The following is a 12,839-nucleotide window of genomic DNA, read 5'->3' as shown; positions in this document are numbered from 1 at the left end:
TTCAGGGGAAGGTCAGAGAGGCTGCCGGGACCGTCGGGCGCGCGGCTCCCGCTACTCACCTGTGGAGTCTACAGCGTTCCTCATCCTCAGGGACTGGAGATACCACTCGGCATCCGGCGCCGAGATGTCGTCATCAAGCTGCGCGTCGCGCCACGCCCCCCTGGCCTGGCGGGAAACGCGCCGCCACCTCCTTCGGCAGCGACTTGGACCTCAAAAGGCGCATGCGCAAAGCGAAGGCTGGCGGGGTTTAGTGGTTTCACGGGTGTGAGTGCGTGCGCAGGGGAGGCCTGAGCTCACGCACTGTAAGCGAGACGAGGAGGGCGCGTGCGCGTAAGGAGAGGCTGTTAAGTAGGGCCCTCGGGGCGCGCCCCCAATGGAGCATAGGGGCCAGGAGCGATTATACACTGTGCACTGACGGCCCTTCGTCCCGCAGGCATTTATTGAGCGCCCACTGTATGTCAGGCACTGCGCTGGATGTTGCTACTTAAGCGAGAACGACACATGCAACCTAGCAGGGAAGTCCTGATCGCCAAAGAGCGGGTCTCTTTGGCCTGCCACGGTCTCCACCACGCCTAACACACCGCCCGGCACGTAAATGTGGATCGAATGAAGGAGGGAAGACGAGCTGTTCCCTGCCCTCCAGTGCAGGGCTGTCCGGAGGCCAGACGGTGACGCTGCGGGGAGAGGAACAGCCGGCGGGGCCAGTACGCTACAGAAGCTCGTGCTGCGGCGGAAGAAAGTGCTGAGTGCCGAGGAGATGGAGCTGTACGAGCTGGCGCAGGCGGCGGGCGGCGCCATGGATCCCGACGTGTTCAAGTGAGCGGGCGCGGGTGGAGGCTGCGCGCTGGTCCAACCCCCAGACAACCCGGCTCTTAGCCCCCGCCAGGCCACTGATCTGTATATTAGAGCCTCCCGTCCTTGTCGCGACCCTCTGGGGGCCCAGAGTAGAGTCGGGACCTTGACAAAGGTGGCCCTCCTGGACCTAGTGCCAGTCTGGTAGCCATGCCCGCCCGGTCTCGCCCGAGCAGACGGGCCGGGGGACCAGTAGGGCTCACTGCGCACCGCATCTGTTCTCACCAGGATCCTGGTGGACCTGCTGAAGCTGAACGTCGCGCCCCTCGCAGTCTTCCAGATGCTCAAATCCATGTGTGCCGGGCAGAGGCTGGCGAGCGAGCCCCAGGATCCTGCTGCAGTGTCCCTGCCTACATCGAGCGTGCCTGAGACCCGAGGTCAGCTGGGGTGCTCTCTGCCCCTGTGACCCAGGCGGCGGGGTGGCAGGGGCCAGGAGGTGGGCAGTGCCAGGCACAGCGGGCTACACCCTCAGTGGTCTGGCCTTTCTGTAGGTCTTCTCCCATGGCCCACTGGCCCCATCCGAGGGCTCTCCCATTTGGTGCAGTCCCCAGCTTTGGCTTCAATGCTAGCCTTGAGAGAGCAGGTCTGGATCAGATGGAGGCGGAATGGGTGCCCCAACGTGGCCCAAGCAGGCTAGGCCTCATCTGACACAGCCTCTTCTCACCTCATACCTCATGCCTTCATACCACAAATACAGGGACAAGACTGCTTTGGTTCCTGTTCTCATGGTGTGTACACTCTCCAGGGAAGTGCTCAGGGAGTGGGCAAGCAGAGAGGCTTTCCTACAACCCACTCCCCCTCACCCAGCTCCAGACCCTGCCCAGGAGTCAGTGTGGCAGTCCTGGCTGCCCTGGGCACTCAGGGTGCAGAGGCTCGAGTGGCAGAGCACTGGGCTCAGGCTTGAGGGGCCTCCTCACGCTCAAGGATTAGGAACAGGTGCTGGTGATGAGAATGTCAAGGCAGAGCTCCCTGTGTCACTTCTGCCCCTGATGACTGCCAGAAACCCTCTGTCATGCAGCAGAACCTCCTGGGCTGGCTCCTTGGCCAGAACACTCAGGCACTTACAGGCATCCTGAGAAGCAGCTGACACGAGTGGAGGGCAGGCTGGCCCCTTTGGGTGGGAGTGCCAGGGCCCCAGGCACTCAGCCCCCTTTCCTGAGAGGCGCTGGGCTTCCTCACTGACCCATGCTCCGTCTGCTCTCTTTGTGTCTCTCTCTGACCTGCAGAGGCCTCCTTTCTCTTTGCCAAGAACTGTAGCCCCCCTGCAAGGGCCTCCTTTTCCTCAGCCCTGCGGCCTGCGGCCTCTCCGGTTCTGCACCACAGCCCAGCTGCCACGCACTCGCCTCTCTCTCCAGGGCCCCCCGGTTCCCTCCGGTTCTCTTGCTGCCTGTTCTCTCCTTTTGCAGGTTGCATTTATTGGTTTATCTCTGGGGGTTGTTGTGCTCTCTTGTTTCCATGGAAACTGCTGTGGCCCAAGAAAGCCAGAACAGCTGCTAGCTGCAAGGGCAGGGTCCTGCTGGCCATCTCTGCCATGCAGCTTAGAGACTGAAGACACAATTTCATGGTTTATTAAGAGACAACCTGCGGTACCCCTAACCCCCCCCAGAGACTAACTCTGCTGGGTGAGACTTGTGCTCTACAGAGGTGCCCCTGCCCCAGAGGAGAAGAGGCTGAGGGGCAGGGAAGATGCTACAGAAGACCTAATTCTGCTTGGCCTGGCCTGGGAGGTGCTATGGCGTCCGAGCTGGGCACTAGCATGTTGGGAGACGCTGTGGGGTGGCGGGGCTCATAGGGATACTTGCACGCTGACCAGAATATTGGCATTTGTACCAAAGAAAATGTGGATGACAGTTCTCTTTGTATCTGTTTTTTGTGAGTCCCTGGCCTTGTCGGATTTAAAGGCAGGCTGAGTTGACTCAGCTTCACCCCACAACATGCTCCTGTCTGCTCCCCCTCGGCCCTGGGTAACCTGTTATTATATCTCTGTTGAATCAAATGCACACGAGCACTTGAGTGTGAAGACCAGGGAGGCGAGGCAGAGGAATCCTGAATTGTCCAAGTTCCAGAGGAAGAACCAATGTAACCCTCCCCACCACACCGGGCAGCAAAGACCCCACTCTCTGAGGAAGTACTTTCCAGAAATTCTCCTAAGAAGGGCTGTCATAGCCCTGCAGGAATCCTGGGAAGAACTTAGTTGTCAGTCTTGGAGAGCATGGAAAGCGAGTCTGATGTTCTATAGAAGCCAGGATCTGCAGTTTCAAAGGCAGGTGCCTCTAAAAACAGAAATGATTTAACAGGCCCCTAAGAAACTTTGTTACATCTTTTCTCCAACAATTCATAATTTCCCTAAGGCAGGCTATTTGACCCTGAACCCTGAAGGAGAGTAGGGGTCAAGCAAGCGACAGGAATGCTGGTCAAAGCCCACAGGGCAGACCTTGGCTGAAGCTGGCCCAGAAGAGGGACTGAACTGGTGAGTGAGCCTGGTCCACCAGTACATTTTGTCCCCTGGAGGGTCCTCTTAGTCTTGTTGATGCTGTCAACATTCGGACCTCAGGGAAGTCAACCATCTTACCTAATAGACAAACATGTAAATTGACCGTACCTTCGCTACGTTAACCAGCCAATCAGGAGTATGCAAATTAACCCGACAAAGATGGCGGTTAATTTGCATACGTAGGCTCCAAGCGGGAGTGAAGCCTGACGGCCCCGGGGCTGGAGCAGCAAAGCCTGAAGGCTCCGGGGCCGGCTCCAGCCAGAGCGAAGGCCTGGGTCCCAGGTGCCAGAGGCAAACCGGTGCCAGCAGCCAAGGGAAGGGAAGGCCTATTGCACGAATCTCTTCATGCAACAGGCCTCTAGTTTAAAATAAAACTCTAGTCCAGGTGTGGTTACAGGTATGCCTGTCGTCTACACACACACACACACGAGAGAGAGAGAGAGAGAAAGAGAGAGAGAGAATAAAGTAAGCAAATTACAAATCAAGGAACAGACCAGTGTCTCCATCCAAGTGTGACTACCTAGTGGTCAGGGCAAGTCTTGAGCAGTCAAGCCTCTGCAGGACCCAACCTGAGTGAACCTGAGAGCAAGAAGCTTGACCACTGGATGTTTGCAGGATACTGAGGGAGGGAGGAAAACAGGAGAAAGAGCTTCCAAGATCCAAGTTCAAAAGCCTGACTTCATCATCTGTTGATGACGCCTGTGCTTCCAGTGTTGTCTGATGGGCTGAAACATGGATAATCCAGAGGAGAGGAGAGTGCCTTGGGGGGACAATGAGATAGCAGCTCTACTGATAGTGAGCCCTCCTGTGCTGCAGGCAGTGGTAGCTCACCACAAAAGCTTCCTAGGGCAGGAGTCAAGAAGCTGAGCTTCCCTGCCCCTAAACTGACCATCCACACTCCCACCCCACCCCTTCATTCTAGGACACCCTCCAGGGCCTCCTGCATTCCGCCAAGGTCTGCTCTTGGATGTGCCATCTGTAGGCAGCCTTTGAGCTTCAGAACCCTGGGCTGAGACAGGGTCCCCGGCTGAAAGTACTGTGCTAGAAACATACTAGATGTAAATGTTGCTCAAGAAACACAGAGATGGCCCTTGCTGGTATGGCTCATGGATAGAACGTTGGCCTGTGGACTAAAGGGTCCCAGGTTTGATTCCGGCCAAGGGCACATGCCCAGGTTGCAGGCTCGGTCCCCAGTAGGGGGTGTGAAGGAGGCAGCCGATCAATGATTCTCTCTGATCATTGATGTTTCTATCTGTCTCTCCCTCTCTCTTCCTCTCTGAAATCAATAAATTAAAAAAATAAAGAAACACAGAGATGCACTGTGATTGTGGAGTTTGTCCTGGTTCCTAATGATTGTCTTCTGTGTCTGCTCAGGGAGAAACAAAAGCAGCACTGCTCTTGGTGGAGGCCCCACTCTGGCAGAACGAAGCTGCCGGGAAGGATCCAGCCAGAGGATGCCCCGACAGCCCAGTGCTACCAGGCTGCCCAAGGGGGCAGGGCCTGGGAAGAGCCCCACTCGGAGCAGTACCTGAACCAAGCAGACCACCTGCTATGGGCTCCACCAGCCTCCTAGCAGAGGTTATGCATGAATTCCCCCAGTTGGTAATAAACCTTTTGTAAAAAATTCATGGTCTATTCAAGATGTTTTCTATCACATTTTCAATATATTAAAGCACAAATATTTAGAATTAGTTCTGTTGCTCATCCTGGTTGTGCTACAGCTGAACCAACCAAGTGACTTAAACTAGTGACTTCACCCTCATGGACCTCATTTCAACATGTTTTGCTTGAGACCATTCTTGGGGTGCTCAGGTGCAATGGGAGCAGGGGTTTAAAGTACGGAGGGGGGAACACTGTCAGGTTACACAGACAGGACAGGAATGAATTTTTAGGGCTTCTAACCTTCTGTGGGTTATGCATGCCATTAAAGAATTCAATAAAACCTCTTACCCCCAAAATGCCCTGGCCTTACACATGTGACCCAGAGTTTTAGGGATTCTGTGGACACCCTCCCCCCCTTCCATGGGCTTCAGATTTTAAAACTCCAGTTCTGGCCGGCTGGTGTTGCTCAGTGGTTGAGCATCAACCTATGAACCAGAAGGTCCCAATTCGATTCCCAGTTAGGGCACATGCCCGGGTTGTGGGCTCCGTCCCCAATGGGGGGCGTGCAGAAGGCAGCCGATCAATGATTCTCTCTCATTACTGGTGTTTCTATCTCTCCCTCTCCCTGCCTCTCTGAAACAAGTAAAAATATATTTAAAACTCCAGTTCCAAGCTTTTGTACTTTAGCCCCCATGTCCCATCAGTGGACAGGCCTGAAAAATGGCAAATTCAATGGAAAAATCTAACTCAATTTTCCTAGACTTGAGTAAATGTTAACGCTTCGAAATCTTGGATTGGAAATATTGACTGTTTCCCCAAAGTTATATCATGTAAGCAGTAGCTCCTTACAGGTGTGGGTAGTGCTACACCCACCCCAAAGCACAGCACCGTGTAGCCCAGACCAGGCCGGGCAGGCTATGCACTCCTGTGGGCAGACAGGTTTGACACAGAAACTTTAATAACCAACAACTTGAAACCAGTAGAGCTGAGGGGTGACAAGAGAGAACAGAAGAGAGGTAGACCCGCCAGCCGCACGCTCCCATTCAGTATTCTTCCCCTTCTTCAGCCTCAGCTTCCACGGAATCCACGCCCACCTCTTCATAATCTTTCTCCAGAGCTGCCAGGTCCTCCCGGGCCTCGGAGAACTCCCCTTCCTCCATGCCCTCCCCCACATACCAGTGCACAAAGGCTCGCTTTGCATACATGAGATCGAACTTATGGTCCAGGCGGGCCCAGGCCTCGGCGATGGCGGTGGTGTTGCTCAGCATGCACACAGCCCGCTGCACCTTGGCCAGGTCTCCTCCAGGGACGACGGTGGGGGGCTGGTAGTTGATGCCTACCTGCCAGAGAAGGGGAATAAAGCGCTGTGTGAAGCTTCCTTCAAACCCAGAAATGGTGGCTACTTTCCCAGAAACGGAAGGCAGGTAGGCACCCTCTGGTGACCTGACAGAAGGCTTAGTTCAATCTGCAGTCTCTGAGCCCTTCTTTGTGCCAAGCAAGGTGATGGTTTCCAGACAAGGAAAGACAAGTGTCCAGAGCCGCTACGCTGGCTCAGTCCCAGCTGCCTGAGGGGCTGCCCAGCAACTATGCCATGTGATAGGCACCCTGGTGATTCAACTGTCTTCCTTCTGAGGAAGGACACCATCCTGGATTCTTCATAGGTTACTTTCTCCATAGGCTTCAAGAGGAGAACTGATCTCCATGGGGGAAGCCTTTCTCACCTAGTTCACAACCGTGATGGTACTGCAAGGGAAGATCATAGTCCTGCTTTCCCACCAAATAATCAGTGTGTGTATAGCAGAGTGACAGGTACACTGCCAGAGGACCTAGAACCACTGCTTGGACTACAACAGCAGGTGATCTGTGTGTGTGCTAAGTAGGAGGGAGGGGTAACATTCCAGGGCTCGGACCAAGGCGAGGCATTCCAGGCTTCAGGGGAGAGAGGGCCAGAGGTATTGGCAGCAGAATACAAACAGGTTCAGCTAGAGTTAGGGTCAGCAAACTTTGTCTATAAAGGGTGAGACAGTATGTATTCTATGCTGGGTGGGCCATGCACTGTCACAGCCACTCAATTATGTCTTTGTAGCACAAAAGCAGCCACAACAATAGGCCACTGAATGAGTGTGACTGTGTTCAGGTTAAACTTTACATAATCAGGCACTTGTCCACCAACCACCCTGCTCCCTGAACTAGAGGAAGAGAACCCAGTGTAGGAAGTCCTAGTTAAGAACACAGCACAGGCTCTGGCTGGGTGGCTCAGATGGTTGGAACGTCATCCCATATACAAAAGGTGGTGGGTTCGATTCCCAGTCAGGGCACATATCCGGGTTGCAGGTTCGAACCCTGGTTGGAGAATGTGCGGGAGGCAACCAATCTCACATCGGTGTTTCTCACATCGATGTTTCTCTCACTCTAAAATCCTCCCCCCCGACCTCCTGCAAAAGAAGAACCCAGCACAGCAGGCCCACTAGAAGCAGTTGCGGGTCTGAGCCAGAGGAGGCAGCATGAGAAGCAAGGGAAACACAGATCCCGGAGGGAAAGAGCAGACAGGGTTCAGTAATCAAGGACAGAACAAAGCAAGTTTTTGTCTCTGTATCAAATGAAAGGCTGGTACAAACTGGGGGCTTGAGGCAAACTCAGGCCAGAATTTCTAGGCTTAGTGAGAGAAATAAAAGCATGTTGCCTTTTTTTTTTCCAACAAAGATATTCATAATAATTTTTCACTAAATCAAACACTTCATAGGACATTTAAATTGGGTTTAATTTCTACATACCTATGGAATCAAGTGGGATTTAATGACACCAATAGTAATATCCCAATTTCAAATTTTAACATTACCAAAATGCCCAGAGACTTCTTCTTATAAGAAAAAAAAAATCATATTTCTCAGGTTAATAAACATTTCCCACACTAATTCCACCACCTGAACAGGGGAACAGAGATCCTTCAGAAAATTTCAGGTTCTATTAAAAAATATTCTTGCGCCACAGATAAACAGTGTGATGACTCAGGAGGGAAGTTCAAAAGACACCACTGGATAAATGATCACTCTGGTACACTAACTGATGACCAAGAGCCCAGCTGCCATGGAACGGGGTATTCTCCACAAGGGCAGCATCCTATCGCAGGGTCTGCTGCATGCTAAAAGGTAAACCCACTCGTTAACACCCAGTCCTACCTTAAATCCCGTTGGGCACCAATCCACAAACTGGATGGTGCGCTTGGTCTTGATGGTGGCGATGGCCGCGTTGACATCTTTCGGGACCACGTCCCCCCGGTACAACATGCAGCAGGCCATGTACTTGCCATGGCGAGGGTCACACTTGACCATCTGGTTGGCAGGCTCAAAGCAGGCGTTGGTGATCTCAGCCACGGACAGCTGCTCATGGTAGGCCTTCTCAGCTGAGATGACTGGGGCGTAGGTGGCCAGGGGGAAGTGGATGCGGGGGTACGGGACCAGGTTGGTCTGGAATTCCGTCAAGTCCACGTTCAGGGCCCCATCAAAGCGCAGGGAGGCCGTGATGGAGGACACGATCTGCCCAATCAGACGATTGAGGTTGGTGTAGGTGGGCCGCTCAATGTCCAGGTTGCGCCGACATATGTCATAGATGGCTTCGTTGTCCACCATGAAGGCACAGTCGGAATGCTCCAGGGTCGTGTGGGTGGTCAGGATGGAGTTGTAGGGCTCCACCACGGCCGTGGACACCTGGGGGGCTGGGTAAATGGCAAACTCTAGCTTGGACTTCTTGCCGTAGTCAACCGAGAGCCGTTCCATAAGCAGAGATGCAAACCCAGAGCCGGTGCCGCCCCCGAAGCTGTGGAAGATGAGGAAGCCCTGCAGCCCCGTGCACAGATCCGCCTGAGAGAAAGCAGAGACCGTGAGCAATGCCTTTCGAAGCCACACCGCCAACCTCCCACAAGCCTAGGTCACTTCACTTTGACTCCACAAGGTTAAATGGATCCTAGTCACCCCAGGTAACATGCATTCCATGGAAGGGGAGGCAAAGCAGACAGAGAGATGTACGGATGGATGCACTGCAGCCACACCAGGAAGGAGGACCATGGGTTCATGATTCTGCCTTGGGTTTTGCCAAAATGACCCTGGAAGGCTTCCCAGCACCTTCTTACCAACTTGCGGATCCGGTCCAGGACCAGGTCAACAATCTCCTTGCCGATGGTGTAATGGCCTCTGGCGTAATTATTGGCTGCATCTTCCTTCCCGGTGATCAGTTGCTCAGGGTGGAAGAGCTGCCTGTAGGTCCCTGTGCGCACTTCATCTACAAAGAGGACACATGTGCCATGGCCTTTAAGGATGATTGTTAACTCACCAGCATGGACAGATGTGGGGACCATTCAATTCTACCAAGCACGTGCTGTTCCTGGTAGGTCAACAGCATCAGTGTATCACAGGGAGGCCCTACGTAATACACAGAGCACATCTGCAATCCATGGCTCTAGGGAGGTAAACTCAACTCACGGCACAAATACCAGCTTGACCGGTTCCCAAAGAAGAGAACAGAGCGCTCACCCCTGCACACAAGACTACATGTGCATATTTCTTTCACACCAAATGGTATAATTTTAAAAATGTTTCATACTGGACAGTCACTAGGTCAGTGTGCTTTTTGCCAGGCGGTCCTATCAGGGCACCTGTGTGGCCTGGTCTCAGACTTTAGGGTGACATTCTGTCACCTCTGGGTGACCACTGACAGGTCTGCCTTTGCAGCTCTCCTCAGGCTTCTAATCTGGAGGGACCCAATGAATGTTCTCTACTTACCTTTCTATGTCTGAGACGCAGGTTAAGACTCTTGTGCACCAGCTGAGAGAGTGCACAGCATTAAGGTGACCACCTACCTGGGGCTGAGGCAGTCATGAATGAATCTGTCATAGCCCAGCTTACTCCTGGCAAAGCAGCTTTTTTCTGTAATGTTAGGTTTTCCTAAATCAGTAGCTCGAGCTCCACATTTCAAGCACTAACCTTTCAGTTTCTCGCCTAACATGGTCATGGCTTACCTGTGTGTCCATCCTTCCTTTCTGCAGAGGAATTCCAAGGAGAACCCTTGGGGATTAACTAGGCTCTCTCAGCCACCCTGCTTGCCCGAGTACCTACCAACCACGGTGGGCTCCAGGTCCACAAACACTGCTCTGGGCACATGCTTGCCAGCCCCAGTCTCGCTGAAGAACGTGTTGAACGAGTCGTCCCCACCGCCAATGGTTTTGTCACTCGGCATTTGCCCGTCAGGCTGAATGCCATGTTCAAGGCAGTATAATTCCCAGCAGGCATTGCCGATCTGGACACCGGCCTGTCCCACGTGGATAGAAATGCACTCGCGCTGGGAAACAGAACATACATGTGAGACCCCTGCCCCGTCATCTTCAAGGCCATTGTCACTATATGGCATGCAAATAAAACCTGATCCGTAAATTAGGAGTCATATATCCCTTAATGACAGGAATACATTCTAAGGAATGCACCATTAGGCAATGTCTCGTCATTGTTTGATCATCATAGCGTGCACTTACACAAACCTAGATGGTATAGCCTACTACACACCTAATTATATGGCACAGCCTACTGCTCCTAGGCTACAAACCTGTACAGCATGTTACTGTATTGAACACTGTAGGTAATTATAACACAATGCTAAGTATTTGTGTATCTAAACATAAAAAAGTACAGTAAAAATACATTATAAAATATAAGAAATGGTACACCTGTATAAGGCACTTATCCTGAATGAAGCTTGCAGTCCTGGAAGTGAGTGAGTGGTGAGTGAATGTGAAGGCCTAGGACATCACTATACCCTACTGCAGACTTTATGAACACTGTCACCCTCCTCCTTCCTTCCGACAGGGTCAGAGACAAAACATCGAAGCTGTCAATGATGATGCCCCATGTACAGGGATGTGGATCGAATGGAAACATCAAGGAGAAACTGGCTGGGTAAGGCAATGAACACCATAATAGGGACTGTCAGGAGGAAGTAAAAGGTGGCTGGAGGATGAGTAGGAATAAGAAATCAATATCGGGCCGAAACCGGTTTGGCTCAGTGGATGGAGCGTCGGCCTGCGGACTGAAGGGTCCCGGGTTCGATTCCGGTCGGGGGCGTGTACCTGGGTTGTGGGCACATCCCCAGTGGGAGATGTGCAGGAGGCAGCTGATCGATGTTTCTCTCTCATCGATGTTTCTAACTCTATCCCTCTCCCTTCCTCTCTGTAAAAAATCAATAAAATATATTAAAAAAAAAAAAGAAATCAATATCAAGCCATAAAGGAACACAGGGGATTGTCATGGCAATGTGGCTTTAGTTATGGCGTGTTGCAGCAGTGGTCAGATTAAGGAGCTTTCTGGTATTCATGAAAAGAGACAGTATTTAGCCCTGGCTGGTTTGGCTCAGTGGATAGAGCGTCAGCCTGGGGACTGAAGGGTCCCGGGTTCAATTCCGGTCAAGGGCATGTACCTTGGTTGCGGGCACATCCCCAGTGGGGAGTGTGCAGGAGGCAGCTGATCGATGTTTCTCTCTCATCAATGTTTCTAGCTCTCTATCCCTCGCCCTTACTCTCTCTGTAAGAGATCAATAAAATATATTTAAAAAAAAAAGAGAGAGACGGTATTTAACATGGAGAGGGTGTGAAACGGAGCACTGAGTTTTATTTTGTAAATTTGTTGCTGGTTCCGTTGACCCTATTTGGCACAAAATGCTCCCTCTGGCATTGAATTGGTGGAAGAAATAAAACTTATTAGTATCTATGCTTTACAACATTATTGTCTGAAAATATGTCCAAACTATAGGGACAGGCTGGCACCACACTACCACAGAAAGTTTTTACCGTAAACCCTCAATTTTGTGGACCTCAATTTAAAGGAATTTGGGAATAACGGACAAAATTTCAGGTCCATTTGTCATGTGAAAAGTAACACATTGTTAATTTTAAAATGCTTTTAACCAAGATTTGCTTATAACTAAATCAACAGGGGTTTTTGTTATGAATTCACTGACATTTTTAACAAATTTTAGCGAATAGGCCATATGTTGAAAAAAAAAACCACTGCAGCAATTTCGCAGACATAAATAGCACATATCTAACAATAGGGTGGTGAAGGGGGCGGGCAGGGCTAGAAGGGGTCAATGTAATACTTTCAACAATAAAGATTAAAAAGTTATTACGAATCTACAACTACAGTCTACATATTTAAACCCAAGAGTCGCCGCTGGTAAGCGTGATCACACGATGTCTCCCGCAGTAATTGGTTCCATGGCCCCCAGGCATGACTTACTACAGCAGGTTTGTGTTTTTTAAAAATATATTTTATTTATTTTTTACAGAGAGGAAGGGAGAGGGATAGAGAGTTAGAAACATCGATGAGAGAGAAACATCGATCAGCTGCCTCCTGCACACCCCCTATTGGGGATGGTACATGCCCTTGACCAGAATCGAACCTAGACCTTTCAGTCCACAGGGCGATGCCAGTGAGCCAAACCCGGGGTGGGGGGGTAGGGTGTCGAACGACCCTTTCACAGGGGTCGCCTAAGACCATCGGAAAACACATATATAATTACATATTGTTTTTGTGATGAATCACTATGCTTTAATTATGTTCCATTTGTAACAATGAAATTGGGGGTCACCACAACATGAGGAACTGTATTAAAGGGTCGCGGCATTAGGAAGGTTGAGAACCACTGGGTCAGGGCGACTCCAGCAGTTTTAATGAGAGCCCCACGACCTCCCACTTGCTGGGGAGGGCCGGGGAGGGCGGGGGGAGGCGGGTGTGACTGTACCTGGAGTGTGTCCGGCGCCCGACCTTGACCAACATGCTCCGGACACCACTACCCTGGGTAGCGGCCGGGTCCCAGCGGGGTCAGGACTGCCACCCTCCTACCCTGC

At 51.7% G+C, this 12,839-nt stretch overlaps 3 protein-coding genes across 4 annotated transcripts in view; 1 reads left to right on the top strand and 2 right to left on the bottom strand.

Annotated features, from left to right (window-relative positions):
- Positions 1-701, bottom strand: part of SMPD4 (sphingomyelin phosphodiesterase 4, neutral membrane (neutral sphingomyelinase-3)) — a 26,268-nt gene extending 25,567 nt beyond the window's left edge. For both annotated transcript variants that reach the window (XM_005875517.2, XM_005875518.2), the window contains exon 1: positions 60-701. The gene's annotated coding sequence lies outside the window, so the exon portion shown is untranslated. The remainder of the gene's footprint in view (positions 1-59) is intronic.
- Positions 125-4,974, top strand: LOC102246046 (mitotic-spindle organizing protein 2B). Its single transcript, XM_005875584.2, has 5 exons — positions 125-225; positions 649-816; positions 1,081-1,229; positions 2,079-2,258; positions 4,721-4,974. Exons 1-5 carry the CDS (start codon positions 125-127, stop codon positions 4,876-4,878), a joined length of 756 nt encoding a protein of 251 aa, XP_005875646.1. The 3' UTR covers positions 4,879-4,974.
- Positions 4,975-5,886: 912 nt separating this feature from the next.
- LOC102250856 (tubulin alpha-3 chain) lies at positions 5,887-10,351 on the bottom strand. The gene is made up of 4 exons (XM_005875516.2): positions 10,060-10,351; positions 9,078-9,226; positions 8,128-8,808; positions 5,887-6,288 (listed from the first exon to the last, which is right to left on the bottom strand). Exons 1-4 carry the CDS (start codon positions 10,349-10,351, stop codon positions 5,992-5,994), a joined length of 1,419 nt encoding a protein of 472 aa, XP_005875578.2. The 3' UTR covers positions 5,887-5,991.
- Positions 10,352-12,839: the final 2,488 nt, after the last annotated feature.

The sequence above is a fragment of the Myotis brandtii genome, unplaced genomic scaffold, assembly GCF_000412655.1.
Source record: "Myotis brandtii unplaced genomic scaffold, ASM41265v1 scaffold463, whole genome shotgun sequence".
Lineage (NCBI taxonomy): Eukaryota > Metazoa > Chordata > Mammalia > Chiroptera > Vespertilionidae > Myotis > Myotis brandtii.
The sequence above is the reverse complement of the archived record's forward strand: the minus strand, read 5'-3'. Positions and strand labels throughout refer to the sequence as shown.